Consider the following 18916-nt stretch of genomic DNA (forward strand, 5'->3'; position numbering starts at 1 on the left):
ATTGCAGTAAAGATGACAGTGAACCAGTAATTACTAATTAGATGCAGTTTAACAGGAGGAACAAGTGAAATCTCCTCTTCACCAACTGTCAATAATTAGCAGATTTGGTGAGGTTGAAATGTGTCCACAGTTAAAAGGCTGATTTTTTAATGAAATGGCACTTGACAAAAGAGCTGTATGGAGGTCACAGCCATAGCCCTCGAGACGCTTCCCCATTCCATACTTAGGAGGGAAATCAGATGCAATCCAGCAGGGGGTCCCCATGGAACCATCCCTCCCTTGGGATTGCTTTGCACGGGGGGGAGGGGAGCAGGAGGGATTCTCTGCAGTAATTTTGTCCAAGTTGGATGAGAAGCCAGGGAAGGGATTTGCCAGCTGCCATGGGGAAAAATGTTTGAGAAGTGAGAAGTTCTGCTTTGCTTCTGGGGCTGGGGAACGGTTTCCTGGGAGTCTGGGAACCCTTGGGATGGAGGCTGGGCTTGGAAGGAGCTCCTCTCAGCAAAGAAGTGGCACGAGGTCCTGAAGGGCTGGCAGGAGGTTGGAAGCTCAGTGGGAAGTGTCTCCCAAAGACTGCAGAGGATTCAAGCTGTGCCTCGGAGGTTGTTTCCTCCTGCTCCACCAGTGGCTTCGGGAGCACCAAGAGGTTCATCTGAGGTTCCTCTCCTGAGTGCTGACCCAGCTTATCTTCTCTCTTATCTTCTGGTTTATCTTCTGGTTTATCTTCTGGTTTATCTTTTTGCCTTTCCCTTGTTGACGAAGGCAGGAGTATCTTTGTTCTCCATGTGGACCTCAAATGAAGAGGTGGTCCCAGGGGGCTTCTTTAATGCCTGTAAATGATTTATTTGAGCAAAACCCCCAGGATTTACATGGCAGCGAGTGGCTGAACACTGACATGGCTCAAGTAGGACTTGAGGGAAAATCTGAGGTATCTGGGAATGTGTTGAGGCCCTTTCTGGCCTTCAGATGAAGGATGGTGGTGCTCAGTGAGGTGTCTGGTGTTCCTTAGTGAGGATGGACTCACTCCTGCAGAGGCTGGACAGTGAGTGACCCTTCCAGAGCATCGTGCTGCCCCTGGAAAGGTGAAGTGGTGGGAGAGGAGGTGACGTTTGGGCACAGCAGGGCGGTGCTGCCATGGCTGCACACAGAGCTGGCACAGAACTCAGTGTGAGTTGCCAGCCCATCTTTGGTAAGAAATAAAGGCCTAAGGAAGTCCTAAACTGTACCTCCAACCCCAGTAGGATCGCCATGAGACCAAGTGCTCAGTTGTGCTGTCTCATTTCCTCATCAGGACCAGAGGAACAGCCTCAAGTTGTGCCTGGGGAGGTTTAGGTTGGATTCAGGAAAAAATTCTTCCGCAGAAGGGTGGTCAGGCACTGGCACAGCTGCCCAGGGGGAGTCCCCATCCCTGGAGGGATTTCAAAGCCCTGTGGATGTGGCACTTGGGGATGTGGGGCAGGGGTGGCCTGGGCAGTGCTGGGGATGGTTGGAGTCTGTGATCTCACCACACTTTTCCAACGTGAGCAATTCCATGGCTCTGTGCAGAGATGGCCCCTCAGCCATGGAGCACAGCAGGAGTCCTCACCCCTGCATCCCAAGGTGACCCCTGAAGCTGCTTCCCAAGGGAAGAGCAGGGAGCCTGGACCAGCTGAACAGCCACTTCCTTGGGAAGGTTCCCATCTCCCTTGGTTTGAGACAGGATAATTTCACCATTTCTCCTTTCCTCTCCTGCTCTCCCCACCCCTGGGCAGCTCCTACCAGAAGCTGATGAGTTCCTGGCTCCTTCCCCCCTTCCCAGGTTTTCCTTCACCTGCTCCAGCTGCTGGCACAGGGATCACAGCCCTGAGATGTGTTTCCCAAGGATACAGACTCCACACACCACTCTCCCTTGGCCCCACCCTTCATTCCCTCAACAACTTTTAGCTTCCTTCCAATTGCACCGCACAGGAAAGCAGGAAAGCTGCTTCCAGGAGTCTGCCAGCACAGAGGGAGCATTACTGGGAGGATTTCGGTGGCCTGAACTGGTTTGGTTGGGTCTGTGGTTGTGCTCAGGCTTGGAGGGAGATGTTCCAGGGGCTGGAAGGGTCTCTGCAGAGGATGGTGAGGAGCTCTTGTTCGTTATCACGGGAGCTGTTGGTGCTGTTCCTGTGCTCTGTAGATGTCCGTGGACCATTCCCAACCCATCACAGGTCTCCTGCACAGGTTCTTCTGTCAGGAGCCATCTCTCCAGTGGAAGCTGTCCCAGCCCATGGCAGAGGTTGGAACTAGATGGTCTCCAAGGTCCCTTCCACCCCAAACCATCCTGTGATTCCATTTCATGATTCCGTGATGGGCTCTTGCCCCAGTTCCTGCTCCCACCTGCAGTTTCTCTCTCTGGCATCACCTCCACCAGTGGAAAGAGACCTGGAGCTGGATTTGCTTTAGACCTTGCAAGGTCAGACCACACTCCATGGGATAAACTCCAGGTCAGAGTGACAGCAGAGCTTTTCTGGGAGCTCAGGTGCGTTCAAGGCAAGGACAGAGGCAGGTTCATGTGATCCAAACCTCCTCGAGGCAGTTCAGAGCATTCCTAGGTGAAAGTATTCCCAAAGGACACGGGGAAGGATGCCAGGCTTAGTCCTCTCCTCCCCGTCCAGCAGTGCTTTATCCTGAGCTGCTGATCCAGCAGCCTCCAGCTGCCTCCTGCTTCAGGGATGGCTTCAGGTCAGAGTCTGGTGCTTCTGCAGGGACCGCACAAGGCAAACATTCCAGACTCTGCATGGCTGGGACATTCCAGTCAGGAAAACCCCCACATTCTCCTTTTCTCATCGTAACTCCTCATTCCCACCATGTGAGGCTCTCTTAGGCTCTCCTTCTGGGATGCAGCAGATGTTGTGTCCCTGTAATTCCCTTCTGCCTGCTCCACCTGGTGGACTTCCAGATGCAAATCCTTGGTGGTGATCCCACAGAAGCAGCACCTGCCTTGTCCCAGGGCCACCCCCATTTCCCAAACTCATGGGAAAGCTCTTCCCTGTGGTGCCCTTTGGATTCGTGTCCCGGCACAAGTGAAGGTCCTCTTGACCAGGAGAGAAGGAAGCAGTTTGGCAAAGCAAAGAATGTTTCTGGATCACGGCATCTCCCATTTCCATGTCTTTTTTTTCCCCCACTTCTTCCTGAAAATCTCAACATCAAAGCATTTCCCTGGTGCTCTGGGGGCTGGGAGATCTCGGTCACTTCTTCTGGGAACAAATGTCTGTCATAAAATCATGGGATCATGGAATGGTTTGGGTTGGAAAGATCTTAAAACTCATCTTGTTCCACCCCTGCCATGCCAGGGACACTTCCCACTGTCCCAGGCTGCTCCAAGCCCCAATGTCCAACCTGGCCGTGGACACTGCCAGGGATCCAGGGGCATTTCCACGGGGAAGGGGAAGAGGAGCAGGAACAGGAAGAGGAGGGCTCTGGCCTTCAGGGACTCCATTATCCGTGCTTAGGAGCCCCTGGGACACCTCAGGCTGGTTACATTTCCACCTGCTCCGCCTGTTTGGGTGCTTTTTGGGCTCGGTGACACCTTAGGGCTGGGGAAGGTCACGAGTGAGCAGAGCCCTGGTGGCTCTGGGGCTGTGCCTTTGTTCTCCCTTGGCTCCCTGTCCCGCAGGCTTTCATTTGTGACCCAGCTGGTTTTCGATGGCCGCTCCTGGCAGGGCTCCTTTGTTTCCCCTCCAGCAGCACTCAAAGGTGCCGAACATTTTCCAGGCTCTGGCCTTGAAGGGCCGGCGTGGGGCGGCCGGGCCGGGCGGTGCTGGGCCTGAGCCGCGCTGCGCTGTGTGGTCAGCGTGGCTGTGGGAGCCGGGACCCCTCTGCAGCGCCCAGGGGCTCCGGCAGCGCTGTCAGACGGGATCTGGTTTCATGTTTATATCCCTGGCCCTGGGAGACAGGTTCAAGTATGTAAACTATCCCCCTGCAAGCGCAGGCTGCTGCAGGTGTGTGGGTGCTGGTGGGCATAAAAAAACATTCCTGACACCAGCTCTTTTGAGGAGTCTTCACCTCCTGATGGCTATAAGCCATTAGGAGTCAAAAGAAAGAGCTGACATCCGACAAGTCCGGATAAACAGCTAAACATTAACCCTTAGAGTGGCTCGAAAAACAGACTTAAAAGGCTCTTTGTGGAAAGAAGCCATTTTTTTTGCAGGCCTGTTAATTGCTGTCTTTCTTCAAGACACCTTTCAGCAGCACCTACTGTAAACAGAGGGGCTCCTCCCCAGCACTTCCCCCAAGGATTCCTGCCCTGCCCTGGCCATTCCGCAGTGCTCCGGTGGCTCCTTGGCTTTGCTGCTTCACTCTGGGCCCGAAAGTCAAGTCCTTTCCCCTCTTCTGCCAGCCCACCCTGAGCACTCAGTCCATTTTCTGGGAATCATGGAACATCCTGAGCTGGGATGATGAATGATCCACAAGGATCACCGAGTCCAACTCCTGGCCCCGTACAGGAATCATTAATATCAGAAAAGTCCTTTAATACCATCAAGCCCAACCATTCCTAGTCAGAGGCCTCTTTATCTGGTTCACCCCCAGGTCTTCCCTGTCTGTTTCCTGCCTTAGCCCTCTCTTGTCACACAGGGTTCGATTTGTCCTTTTTGGTGTATTTGGAGTTATTTTGGCTCATCTGAAACAACTCTGACTGCTCCAAGAGGTGCAGGATACAAAGGAAGGCAATCAGTTGTCCAGACTTGCCTGCTTGGGGCTGAGAATGCCTTATTAATCACATCTCACAGATATAATTATCTGTAATTGCTTTTTAAATCATTTGGCTCCAGCAGCCTGTTCCTAGTGAGGCTGGTGGTCTGTGAGAGAAGGAAATGTGCAGGAGGTTGGAGTCTTGAGGAACTTGCTCAGCTTCCTTAAAGCACCGAGAGCATCCCCAAATCCTGATCTCCCATCGTGGTGTTCCTCCTCAATACCAGGAGAATTCAGGGGTTGATGTCTTCAGCAAACAGCAAGAAATTCTTAAATTCTTTCTTCCTTGACAGAGCTGCTGGAGGAATTCCTGCTAGAATGGACCTAGGAGCTCATTTTCATCCAAAGGGAAACCTTTTCGTAATGTCCACATTCCACAGTAGGGCTTTTTTTCTCCCAAGAGAGGAGAAACTCTGAGTGTCTTTGTAGGTGCTTTTCATTCCAGCAAGGATGAGGGGTCGTAACCAAACTCTGCAATTTTGGGAGTTCTCAAGGCCATATTTGAAGTGGGCTCAGTGAATCCAGTGAAGTGAAATTCAGTGAAGTGGATCCATTGGCTCAGATGTTCCCAAAAAAGTCTTCATCCCATAATGTGAAGGTTCTTCTCCCAGGAAGCCAGGGAGAAGTTTCTTTGGCCCTGTCCTGAGGAAGGTCCTGACCGGGTGAGGCCACGTGCCCTGAGGTCACCACGCAGCTGCCCCTGCCCTGTACCAGCCTAAAACCTTTCTGGAGCTGGTGTGGAAATGAATTCATTGTGGTAAATTGGGATTTAGCCCAGGGACACTCACGCCACCCCTCCCACACTGAGCAAACCTCTCCAGAGCAGAGAGGAAAAGGCTCAGCTCCTGCAAAGGCCTTTGGTGTCTTCTCTCTCTGGAACACAGACAGAAGGAACTTTTTTTGATCTTGCTATTTGAAATCTTATGGTCTCAAAGCTTTTATTTGGGTTTTTTTTGGTGGCTTTGGTGGCTTTGAGTTTTCTGGCGCTGTGGGCACCCCTCTGCTTTCCCAGAAACTCTCAGCTTCAAACTCGCGACTTCGCGATGAGTTGGAGCTGGTGCCGTGCTGGGGGTTGACCTTCCAATTTTTATAAAGCTGGGAGTGCTGAGGGTCTGAGAGCCCTGTGGGCTCAGCATTAACCAAACCCACCAAAAACCTCAAACAGAGGCTTCGAGACCACAAGATTTCAAACAGCAAGATCAAGAAGAATTCCTTCTGTCTGTCAGATGTCACTGATGTCACCTCGAGGCTCTAGAAGGGTCCCTGTGGGACACGGGGAGGTGAGAGCAGGAGTGCTCCTGGGGGATGGTTTGGGGATGACCACGGGGCTGGAGCTCGGGAGCTGTTGGGCTGCTCGGCTCCAGGACAGGCTGGGACACGCAGGGGATGGGGGTCACCTCCCAGCCCAGGTGTGGGGCTGTTATCCCACCTGCTGGCTCTGTTACCATCCCTGTTATCATCGCTCGTTCCCCAGCACCGCACACACGCTGGGCAAGGGGAGCTCCCTGCTCCAGCCACAAGTGCCACATCTCCCCCCTTCCCACCTGATTCCATGTTCAGGTCTTGGCTTCGTATTTTTCCTCAGAGAAGTTGTGCTGTGGTAGTTTCCCAAAAGTGAGACTAAAAACTCCCGCCCTTGATTACAGAATCGTGAAATTAGGTTGGGAAAGACCTTTAAGGTCATCAAGTCCAGCCATGAACCCAGCACCACCAAACCACAGATCCACGGGAACATTTAGGCTGGAAAAGGCCTTTAAATTCATCAAGTCCAACCGTGAACCTGCCCCTGCCCAGCCCAGTGATGCGAGGAAGCTGCAGTCCCACAGCTGCCCCTAAACCCTGAAATCTGCTCTGCTTCAGGACAATCAGTTGTTCCCATTTAAGCTGAGGGCAGGAATATCCCTGGCAAACATCCTGAAATGGAAAACCCTCAAAAGCCAGAGCAGCCAAACACACCAGAACAGCCAAATATTCCAACTTTCCTCCACTGTTATTGGCTGAAGAAGATGTTCTGGGAAGACAGAAGGGAGGCAGGTGCTGGTAGTCCAAGCATCCATGGCAAAAACAAGTCCCCTGTCAGCTCGTGAGTAGAACCCTGGAATCATGGAATGGCTTGGGTTGGAAGGGACCTTAAAAATCCTCTCATTTCTCACCTGTCCTACAGGAAGCTGGAGGTGGGTGCTGGTGGCCAAAGCTTCCATGGCAAAGAAAAACCAGAAAAATCTCCTGGAATGGATAAATCTCAGGAGCCAGAACAGCCAAATATTCCACAACAGCCAAATATTCCGACTTTCCTCCATTTTTATGGTCCCAAAGAAGGGAGAAAAGATGGAAATGCTTTGCCTGTGACAGGACCCGTGGTCAGCACTTTTCCACCAGAGCTGGATCCCAGGGCTGCTGCCTCACCCTGGGCTGGACACAGAGAAGGGGGAATTAAAAAGCACCAGAGCTTGAAATTCGTCTCCATTTTCCTGGAGGAATGGAGGAAAGTCGGAATATTTGGCTGTTGTGGAATATTTGGCTGTTCCGGCTCCTGAGATTTATCCATTCCAGAGGATTTTTCTGGTTTTTCTTTGCCATGGAAGCTTTGGCCACCAGCACCCACCTCCAGCTGCTGTAGGGCAGGAGAGAAATTAAATGATTTTTAAGGTCCCTTCCAAGCCAAACTATCCATGATTCCATGATTCTACTCTCGAGCTGTCAGGAGACTTTCCATGGTTTTGTGAAAAACATTTTTACTAAATACAACATTTTGCATAATGAAAACTGAACATTTCTTTCAAAGACAGGGCTCAAAAGGACTTGAGAGAAACCTGAAATGAAGAGAACTGTACTGGTCAACTCTTAAATTCAAGTTTTATTATTAATTTGAAGAAAAAGTTCACAAAATTCAGGTTTCTCTCAAAATTGTGTCCCCCAACTCTGTGATTTGGGCAGAAAACTGAAAATCAATCATTTATAAATTATTAATTTGTGCTTCAGTCATGAGAACATCTCCCACCCAGTGTGTCCAGTTTTGGGGCACGGAGGGATTTCAACTGAGTAGAAAAACTGGGAAGTTGTCAGAAAAGAGCTTTAGCACCAATATTGCTGAGGAGAAGCAGAGTTTTGTCTGTCGGTTTTAACAAAACTGAGCTGATAACAAAGCTGACTTCCATGCAAGTCGGACACTTGCATGGGAAGAAAATTTCTGGCAGGAGAGAGCTTCTTGGGGCAGCAAAGGGTTAAATGCAGAGCTGGAATTCTGGATTTAGGAAAATGCCAACCGTGGGGGTGGCTGGAGCAGGGCATTGAGAGGTCCTGGAGCTCCACAGCTGCTGGGACCCTGGAACCAGAGGCTGGAGATCCTTTGAAAAATATTTTCTGTGCTATAACCAAAAGGGTTTGGGGCATTTCCCAAATTCTCTCACCTGCCAGGTCACCTTCACTTGGCTGCAGGTCTGTAACAATTCCGAGAGAAACTCCTTGGCAAACACTGCTGTCCTCGTCTCACTCCTCAGGGGTCGATCCTTGGGGGGCACTTTAATGGTTTGGGTGGGATGGGACCTAAAAAACCATCGAATTCCACCCCCTGCCGTGGGCAGGGACACCTTCCATGGGCAGGGACACCTTCCATGGACACCTTCCATGGGCAGGGACACCTCCCATGGACACCTTCCATGGACACCTTCCATGGGCAGGGACACCTTCCATGGGCACTTTCCATAGGCAGGGACATCTTCCATGGGCAGGGACACTTTCCATGGACACTTTCCATGGACAGGGACACCTTCCATGGACACCTTCCACTAGGATCAGTGCTCCAAGCCCCATAACCCAAGGGGAACTGGTCAGTGACCCAAAATGCCGCTGAGACATGCACAGATTCATGGGGCAGGATGGATCCATCCAAAGGGGCTGGGAGAGCTGGTGGAAGGACTCACTGCGACCTTTCCATCATTGATCAGCACTCCTGGATAACTGGGAATGTCCCAGTTGATTGGGAATGCAAATGGGTGAGGCCCTCATGACAAGAAAGGGGCTGGAGCCTGTCCAGGGAAGGGAATGGAGCTGGGAAGGGGCTGGAGAATTCCTGAGGGAGCTGGGAGGGGGCTGGAGAATTCCTGAGGGAGCTGGGAAGGGGCTCAGGCTGGAGCAAAGGAGGCTCAGGGGGGACCTTGTGGCTCTGCACAAGTCCCTGACAGGAGGGGGCAGCCGGGGGGGTCGGGCTCTGCTGGCAGGGAACAGGGACAGGAGGAGAGGGAACGGCCTCAGGCTGGGCCAGGGCAGGCTCAGGGTGGACAGCAGCAGGAATTTCTCCATGGAAAGGGTGCTCAGGCCTTGGAAGTGCCCAGGGCAGGGTGGATTCCCCATCCCTGGAGGGATTTAAAGCCCTGTGGATGTGGCACTGGGGACTTGGGGCAGCAGTGGCCTGGGCAGTGCTGGGGATGGTTGGACTCTGTGATCTCAGAGCTCCTTTCCAGCCTCAAGGATTCCACGATTCCATGGTGCCACAGCCCTTCCTACACCTGGCTGAGCTTCCCGAGGGCCTGCAGAGCCTGGCCCTGCCCTTGGCTTTGCTCTGGTGACCAAAGGCCCAGCAGGAGATGGCTGAGAGCTGCTGGAAGGGCCAGGAGACCCTTCCCAGGCTTCAAAGGAGCCAGCAGCACCTCTCCCCGCTGGCAGCAGCAGAAGACACAGTGACCATCCTGGTCCTCCCTTCCCCCAGCCCGGAGCAGCATCCGTCAGTCCCCATGACCCTCCCCCTCCCAAAATTGGCTGCTTTCTCCCTTCTTCTTCCCCCCTCCTTTTTTTTTGGCTGAGTGATGAGCTGTATGCCAAATCCATCTGCTCCTGTCTCCCCTAGCTGCCTTCCATATCGTTCCAGGATCCCTGGCAGCGAGCCTAGACCTATCTCTCTCCCTGCACTCTCCGGAGCACATTCCTTTCTACACCTTTTCCCGAGCTGGGATAGAAATGAGTATCAACCCCAAACAAAAAGCATCTGCTTTCTGCCTGCTGCTGCCTCACCGGCCGCGCCTGCACGTTACACCCGTGTCAGCAGCCATGCAAAACACACACAACCCCCCGCTCGCATCCAACAGGGACCGACTGCCGGGATTTGGGGCGCCGGGAGCTCCCCCGCGCCCGCTCCCGCGCCGGCTCCGCAGCACCAGCTGTGACCACCGCACCATTTGTTCCTCCAGCCCACGCCAGCACTCGGAGCCAGTTCTTTATCACCCCAATTAGCCTTGTCTGAGCTGATGAGAGGAGAGAGGCTTCCACTGCAAGGCAGGGATGGGGGGAAGAGAGCTGGGGAGCCATGGGTACCCGGGCGGCGGTTCCCGGCTTTGTTCCCTGGCAGGGATGGATTTCAGCAGGTCAGGGGCACCGGTGCCATCATTGCTGCCATCCTGCCTGAGCTACCTGCGGGCTGCTGGTCCATAAACAGGTGCTTCATAAGGTCAGGGCACAGAGTTTCTTGGGGTTTTCCCCCTTTTTCCCTCGTGCTCTTGGCTGTCTGCCAGAGGGAAAGGAGCATCCTCAGGCTTCACCTGCTCCCGGGTGCTGGGATGGGCTCTGGTTCATCCCAGCCACGTTTCTGGATGAGCTGGGAGGTGCACCCTGGCTGTGTCCCCAGTGAAGATCTCCCTGGATCAATGGCAAAGCTTCCAGTGGCCTCACAGGGCGCTGAAGGAGTTTCCCCATCTCATTAGAGCCTCTCCCGTGTTGGATTCCAAGCTGTCAGTGCAGCCAGCAGCCCCAAATCCTGGGGTTTGCCCCAGACAACCCCTCATAGCACTGTCTGGGAATGGTGCTTCCCACCCCGGGTCTCTCAGTGCTGCTGTGAGCTCTGTCCCTCCTGGGCTTCTCCTGGATTCATTGCTGAAGGCCTTTTCCTGCTGACACCCCAGTGCCATCATCCCAAAGCCAGGGAGGGGATCCATCCTTTGCCCTGGCACAGATAGAACTGGGAAGAAGGGGACAGACATGATTTGACCCCAGTCCCACACTGAGCACTTGGTTTGAAGGGACAAAGTCCCCTGTGTGGGACAGTGGGACAGGTCCCTTCAGTGTAATCCCACCAGGGAGGAACCTGCTCCTCAGAGCACCCTCCAAGGCAGGTGCTCCTTCACAGAGGGCTTCCCAGCGTGGCCGTGACCGTCACTGGGGCCATCTTGGAAGCTGAGACACCAAAATCTTGACAAGGAACTGTGGTCTCCACATGTGTCTCACAGTTCCATGGCCAGGGGAAGGTTGGCTGAGCAGGTCCAGGATTCTGGACAGCTGGAACAGCAACCTACACCAAAATGGGTGAAATTACACTTTCCAACAAAAAAAAACCTAACAAAGGAGTCAAAAGCTGACCAGGTGCACAGTAGGGTTGTGATTTAATGTTGTCTCGACACCTGTAACCCCCCACCTTCTCCCTGTTCTTCTCCATCTGGTTTCCCAGTGGGAGGAGCAGGTTCCTCCCGATGGATTTCTGAGTGGCTTTCCCAGTTTCCTGTATGTGTCTCCTTGGTGCAGATGCACCCCTTGGAGCTCCAGAGGCTCTAGAGCAGGGTTTCAATCCCTGCTTGATTAAAATCAGCCAGAAGGAGACCTGCAGAGGTGACTCCAGTTCAACCAGTCACCCCCAGTTTCTCCAACATCTTCCCAGGCTTCGGGAAGGTGCTTGGGTTTGGTATCACACAGCTCCAAAGGCCTTAAGAAAAAGCCCTCAGAGTCCATCGAGTCCAACCCTTCCCCAGCACTGCCAAGGCCGCCACTGACCATGTCCCCAGGTGCCACATCCACGTGGCTTTTGAACACTTCCACCTTAGGCACGAATTCCCAAGTCCTTCTGCTCAGCCACCACAATCTGTCTCAGAACTATTCCCCTCCACCCCCCCCTTCCCAAACCCACCTCAGGCCCTTCTGTACAGCCTTGCCGTGGAGGAAGAACTCATCCCCGCTGTGGGGAAAGGAGCCGTTTTCCCCCTGCTCCAGGGGATGGAAGCTGGAAGGATCTACAGACAATTATCTCATCCCTTCCTTCCACCAAGGCAATCTCAGTTCTGCCTAAACTATTCTTGATGGGTTCCCTGTAATTTGTGCTGAAAACTTCCCACCACAGACGCCCCACACCTTCCCCGAGCAGTCGGCTGCGATATTTTGCTCTTCCCACCAGGATACTCTTCCTGCTGTTCAGCTTGGATCGTGCTTGCTGCTTCTTGAATTGTGTCCCAAGAGAGCGTGAACACAACACTGCTCCTTCCCTCTCCCCAGCCGCGTGCACATCCCACCGTGCAGCCCCGCCGCCTCTCGCTTCCAGGCTCGGCACATCCCCGTCCTCAGCGTTCCCCGCGGCTCTCAGAGCACGGATTCGGGGTCCACCAGGGCAGGCGTGACTTTCCCTGGAGCTCCCAGCTCTCCAGCTGCACTGGAGAGGGCGGGACTGTGGGGCCTCTCCGTTAGGTTTCTGTGGAGACTTCCCAGGAGCGGGTTGGGTTTGGGCTGCCCCATTTCCCAAGCCCTGCGATGGATGGTCAGCGCTGAACCACCCATTTCCAGGTGGAATTCATTCCAAAGCACAGAATCCCAGGATCACTGAAGTTGGAAAAGCCCTCTGAGATCGCTGAGTCCAGCCTGTGACTGATCCCCACCTTGGCACCACATCCAGCAATTCCTTGAACCCCTCCCGGGCTGGCCACTCCGCTTCCCACCCGGGTATTTCCCTACTGGTGCTTGAACCCACCCAGCCCCAAAATCTCAGAGCTTTTCTGTCTGTCCCTGGCAGAAAAACCCCCACACAATGGGAAGAAAAGCTGCGTCAGAGCCAGGCAGAGCGGAGTTAATCCTCGCTCCGAAGGGATCCGTCGGATCCGGATCTCCTGCACCTTTCCCGGTGCTCTCCCGGCACAATGCTTCACTTTGTGCTGCAGCACTGAAAGGAATGGTGAAGTTGCTAATAATGGCACTAAAAGAAAATATGCTACATCTGTTATGGATAGCAGTACAAAATTAGCTGATCACACCTCTGACACCCAAGATGTCTTCACTTAAAATACTCGTTGGCTTTACTTTACATAATTTGCTGATTATATTTAAAAGAAATACAATTTTGCAATTACTGTTCTTTCTGGTGTGCTATCTATGCATCATTTTCTTTTTATGTTTATGTATTTCTCCTTCATTAGTGCAGTCTGAAGGGTGATTAGATCCCTTCAAACATTTTACAGAGGTTAAACGTTGATTAAGATTTAATTATTACTGTAAATAGCTTGGAATGACATATGGTGCAAAAACCTGACATATGTGCATTTGAATAAATGAAGTGCTATTTCCCATGATGCTTCAGTAGCTGTTTAACAGCTTTGCTGAAGGGTTATGTTGCACCTCATGTTAAGATTGCTTTGATGTTATATTTTGTTGGGTTTTTGCAGCTGAAAGCTAAGAACAGTTTTTCCAGTTTTTAAAAACATTGAATATTTTAAATACCTAAATTGTTTTGCACAAATTTTTGCTAATTTGTCTAACTAGGTTAAACATTTTCAAAAGCATTTCGATTTTTAACGTGGGTTCCTCGCATTGTGTCAGCACCAGCGTGGGTTCAATGTATAGGGTTTCGAAAATTCCAGGCTTCCCGAGGTGCCCTGTCCCGGCTGCGAGCGGGGTCTTTGCTCGCTGTGGGGACCGGGAGCACCACAGATCCCTCCTGGGAAGGCAGAGATTCCAAGTGATTTCAGAGCAAGGGAAAGCTCCGGGAGAAGCTGGTGGAGGGGAAAAAATTAGGAAAAGGATGGGAGATTTCCTGGAGATGGAGAAGGGGTCGGAAGGGTTTGGCTGTGAGGATGGAGCCGGACGAGGCCGTTCCCTCGTGACACCGCTCAGCCTTGGCTTTGCTGGGTCCAGCTTTGGGCACCGGATCCCTGCGAGCACCCCGGCTGCAGGGAAAGGCAGGGATGGAAAGCTGGGATGGGTGGGATGCGTTGGAGCCTCAGACACTCTATAATTCATTGAGCACTGCCAGGCAGCGAACGTGCAGCGTTTCGTGCGCTACAAACCCATCCAAATCGGGGGGGGCTGGAGGCTGGAGCACAGCAAAGCACATAAAACACCAGGAAAAGGCGTGATTGACGTGGAATTATTCACATCTCCTCCTTCCCCACATTAATTGATCGATCCGTGGAGCTGCTGCCGCAGTGGCTCCGTTCTGATCCCGCTCCTCTTTGCCTCCACAGATCGAGACGTCTCAGCTGGAGCCAGAGATCGCCATGGCCACCACCAGTAAGACCGTGGTCTACAATAAAGGGTTGTAAGTGGAAGAGGATCAGCCCAGCCCAGAAGATCTGGGGAAGGAAGAAGGGAAACTCCAGATCCCGACTGGGAGAAAGAGAACAACAACGACGAGATGAAATCATGGAGCTCGGTGGTAGGAACTGCTCCCGGCAGCCCGGGAGTGAATTAACACCTGCGGAGAACTGACACCTCACACCACTCACAAAGATTAATATTAAAAGTTTTAACCTAGCAACAGGAGCAGCAACTACAACAAATAAAACCACGTCGAAACACTTTAGAACTAGCTAACAAACTCAGAATCACTGGCACTGCATGGAGGGCGTTCAGGGGCGAGCTCACGTGCTCAGAGCTGACTGCGCAGCGCAGGCGTCACCCAGCACATCTTGTGTTCCATGGGAATCCAGTCTCCACGCTGATGCTGCACACCACCGGCTCTGTAGAGACCGAGGGTGCGTGGATGTGATTGATCAGGTGATTGGGAGGTGCCCGGTATTGATTTCACGCTGATCCCACCCCAGCCGCCGTGCGCTGAAGAGGAATTCCCGCGTCCGTGTGCCCAGCGAAGGGCTCAGCTGTGCCCCCTCCATCCATCCATCCATCCATCCATCCATCCATCCATCCATCCATCCATCCCTCCTCCCCCTCCTCCTGCAGACGCTCCTGGTGGCATCCAGCCCTTCACTGTGAGACTGGATGTCCCTGGACCCCACCACCCGCAATTCCACAAGGGCTTTTGCCTGGATTTCAAGGTCTGGGAAAGCCAAGGTGTCCCACGTGGAGCCTTGGAGCAGAAGTGCTGCTGGAGCTGCTCTGTGCCTTTGCACAGCCCTGAGCGGGGTTTGTTTCAGCCAGCACAGACCCTCTGGCAGTTGCTGATCTGAGGTGGTTGGCTAAGCCACGCTTTGCTGAGCTGGTCTAAGGACAGGACGTGGTTTAAGTTTGGATCAATCCCCAGCTCGGTAGGCAGTTGGACAGGGATCTTTGCAGCCCCTTCCAACTGGAATTCCTCTTTTCTCTTCTCTTCTCTTCTCTTCTCTTCTCTTCTCTTCTCTTCTCTTCTCTTCTCTTCTCTTCTCTTCTCTTCTCTTCTCTTCTCTTCTCTTTTCTTCTCCTTCTCCTCCTCCTCCTCCTTCTCCTTCTCCTCCTCCTTCTTGTCCTCCTGTCCTCCTTCTTCTTCTTCTCCTTCTTCTCCTTCTTCTCCTTCTTCTCCTTCTTCTCCTTCTTCTCCTTCTCTCCTTCCCCCCTTCTCCTTCTCCTTCTCCTTATTTTTTCTCCTCCTCCCTCCTCTCTTCCTCTTCCTCTTCCTCTTCCTCTTCCTCTTCCTCTTCCTCTTCCTCTTCCTCTTCTCTCCTCTGTTTTTCCCAGCCCTTCCACCCAGCAAAGCCAGCTCTGCCCAAGGCCTTGTGCCAGTGCAGACGAGGACCCAAAGCCAGGTCCTGGCAGCTGTGCTGAGCTGATGGCTGTGACACTGCCCCTTCAGAGGGGGCACTGCTCTCTGGGGACATCTGTCTGTCTGTCTGTCTGTCCCTTCAGCAGCTCTGCTTTGGGGTGGTTAAAGGGGAGGGGTGAGTTACCCCCACACTGCACCAAGTCCTGCCCTCCCTGGGTTTGGGGCCACAGTTTGGCTTTCTGGTATCTCACAGCCGAAGTTCAACCCTGGGTGACTCCCCCAGGTTCACTGGGACGGTGGCCACCAGCAGAGCGTTCCAAAGGCAGGATGTCCCCGCAGGGATGGAGCCGTGGCAGGGCTGGGCGTGGCACAGCTCTTACCCTTCAAACGCCAGTTTGTTGTGGGGTTGGGGGGGTGGGGGGAAAGGGGAAACCAAATCACCACTGACACGGAATGTATTTGGTGGATTTATGGGGAGGCCTGAGCCCCCTCGTGTGGGGTCAGACCTGCAGGAACTGGAGCCACGCCGTGGGGCAGCTCAGGGCCACTGGTTCTGCCCTGCACGGGTGTAAATCAGGAATAATTGCACAAAAGGGATCAGTGTTGTGGATTCACACATCGGCAATCAGGAAAGGAGGGGCCAGCTCTGGGCTCTTCACAGCTGCTGCTGCTGGGACAGCTCCCGGTCCCAAACACTGCTGGAAACCCAGAGTGGGTCCCAGCTCACCCCTGGGGCTATTCTGGGTTTACACCAGGGCCAGGACAAGTGGGTTTGGCCCAGTGGAGTTCCTTTAATGCACTAGATGAAATGAATGTACGTCCCAGAGGATGAGGCCACCCCGGCTGGGATTTGGGGAGGCCACAGGGAGGGGACAGCTGTCCTGGGGACCCTTTGATGGCCATCTGTCCTACTGGCAGCACCCTGGGAGCAGATAACTCCCTGCAGCAGTGAGAGGGGAGGCCAGGCAAGGGGAGCAGGGATGCTGGCAGTCCCCAGGAGCAGCCTGCGGTGGGAATGGCCAGGCCTGGGAGAGCAGCTGGGATGAGCTGTGAGCCTGGAACGGGCCCTTTCCATGGGGCTGGGATCGCTGTGGGGTGCTGGGGCTGCAGGTACCCCCTAGCACCCCATCCTTGGGGGTGTGTGGAGCAGGGAAAAGCTCCTCTGAGGCTGAAATTCCTGTTAAGGCTCTGCAGAGCCAGAGGGGATCTGCTGCAGGAGGCACGACTCGCTGCCTTCCTCCTGCCGGATGGGAGCGCGGGGCTGAGACAGAAACAGCCTCTTGTGTTGACAGGGAGAAGGCTCCTGGCTCGGGTGCCTGTCTGGGTGCATCGTTCCCCCTTCCTGGCGGGTTTGGGCGCTGTCGGAGCCGTTCTGCTGCAAAGCTTCCTCATCCCAGGCTTTTGTTTGGAGGAGGGGGAAGGAGGAAGGGATGGAGGCTGCGCTTCGCCGTGAGATTCCGGAGAGCTGGAGCGAGCAGGGAGCGGTGATTTGGGTTTGTCGGTGATCGCAGATCGAAGGTTTGGTGTCGGCGAGCTGTGGGCACCTGCTGGCTCCGCAGCTGGAGCGAGTAATTCCCAGTGGATGGAAGGAGGCTGGGCCTTGCTGCCCGTGCTTCTGTAGGAGACACCCAAGGAAAAGCAGGGATTGATCAAGTTCTGCCTTGGGAAAAGCCGGCTCCCGGTTTTCCCCGCGATGGGAGCGGGCGTGGATGCTTTCCCTGCACCCATCACCTGCAGAGCTTGGCCTGTGCGGGCCATTAATTAGCAGGGGGTGCTCACCCCGTTCACCCAGCGATCATCAACAGGGGCTGCATCAGTTTGGAGAAGAGCCTCGGGCTTTATTAAACCAGGCAGCTCCGGGGAACGCGAGGGCCCGATCCTGCGGGAGGGGCTGAGGACCAGCTTGGGGGATGGCAGAGGAGCTGTGCTGTGAGCGTGGCTCGGCTCAAAGGCAGCTGCTCCGTCAAGCAAGTGACAATCACAGGGCCTAAATGAGTCTGGATTTGTCGTCTGCCCGCACAAACCCCGTCAGACTTGTTTGGCTTTGTGTGGCAGGAAAATGGGACTCAGTCAAGTCGGCAGGGTTTGTGCTGAGGAATGAAACCATCCCAGGCCTGAGTCAGGCATTCCCCAGGGGTTACCTCAGGGAGCCTCTGGCAGCTGGGCAGCAATGGTTGCTCCCAAATTTTGCCCCAATGCCACCCAAAATGTCGTGGCCCCCACCCAAAGCACCAGGCAGGTGCTCCTGCTGGGAGCTGGGCAGAGCCACCGTGTCCTGCGCTCACTTCCCTTCCCCAGCCTCCTCTAGAAGCACAGAACTGTGGAATGGTTTGGGTTGGAAGGGGCCTTGAATCTCATCCCATTCCAAACCCCTGCCAGGGGGGTCTCTCCCACCAGACCAGGGTGCTCCAAGCCCCCTGCACAGTCCTGCAGGCCTGGGGTGGGGAGGTGGCCCTGCCGTCAGCAATGCCACCAGCCTGGAGACCCCGGGACTTGTCCCCACTTTCCCAAACCCACGTGCATCCCCCCCAGACAATCAGATCCCTCCCTGCTGCCCTTCCCCTCGCTGTCCCCGGCTTGGTGGCGAGCAGGATGAGGGGTTTGCATGAGGAGCACCTCGTGGTGCCCTGTGGTCCCAAAGGCTTGGGCAACCCAGAGTCCTTGGGCGTCCCAGCACGGGGACACCAAGATCACGACGTCCCCAGCTGAACTCAACCAATGTGGTTCCAACATCCCAACGAGGGTTGGGGTTGAATTTTATCCCAAAGCAGCAGAAAACCGCAGCAGACCCAAACCTGACCCTTAGGGATCTTCAAGGACCATTTCACACTCAGGCAGCTCAAGGTTGGGCTCCCTCATGCAGCAACCCCAGCACTGGATCCTCCCAGTCCCTGCCCTCGTGGTGGGGCCGATGGAGAGCACGGGAATACCCCGCTCACCGCTTCCATCGGCGTTAGGGCCGGGATCCACGGAGCCGGGAAAGTGGCGGCACGTTAGCGCTGGTTATTAGGACAGCGAGCGGTGCCAGGAACGACTCCACACCACAGCTAATGATAACACTGTGCACATTCACTTCATCGCTAATTAATCTCCTCAGCTCTCCTAATGCACAAAACGGAGCCTTGGGTTTGCGGGAACAACCCCAAGCATTTGCATTCCTGATTTCCTGTAATTGGGGAGGCGCGGGGAATGGGGAGCGCGGAACCCGCCGCTCACATCGAGCCGTTCACCTCGGCAGAGAATAATAACGAGATGATCATCTCCTGGAGTATTTAATTAGAAATGTCGCGGTTAATTGATTTCTTGGCTATGTTAATTAAGAAATAATGAGGACCAGGTTGCAGCAAAAGGTGCCGGCGAGAAGTTTTGAGTCTCTCCTGGAGGATGGGTCTGTTGGCTGCTCCCTGAGCCGGCCGGGGCACAACCAGGGGACAAGCCCAGGGTGGTGTCACCCGTGTCCCAAACCTTCCAGCCTGGGCACGGCTCAGCTCCTTCCATTCTTCCGTGTTGCTCATTTCCCTGCTCCCCATCCTGGGGTCCCGGCAGGAT

General features: G+C 54.2%; 1 protein-coding gene across 2 annotated transcripts in view; it reads left to right on the forward strand.

The window, feature by feature from the left end:
* Positions 1 to 14269, forward strand: part of SFXN5 (sideroflexin 5) — an 86387-nt gene extending 72118 nt beyond the window's left edge. For both annotated transcript variants that reach the window (XM_048304990.1, XM_048304991.1), the window contains one exon: positions 13917 to 14269. In XM_048304990.1, the coding sequence (XP_048160947.1) occupies positions 13917 to 13994 (78 nt within the window). In that variant the 3' untranslated portion in view covers positions 13995 to 14269. The remainder of the gene's footprint in view (positions 1 to 13916) is intronic.
* The last annotated feature ends 4647 nt before the right edge of the window (positions 14270 to 18916 follow it).

The sequence above is a fragment of the Corvus hawaiiensis genome, chromosome 5, assembly GCF_020740725.1.
Source record: "Corvus hawaiiensis isolate bCorHaw1 chromosome 5, bCorHaw1.pri.cur, whole genome shotgun sequence".
NCBI classification, from domain to species: Eukaryota; Metazoa; Chordata; class Aves; order Passeriformes; family Corvidae; genus Corvus; species Corvus hawaiiensis.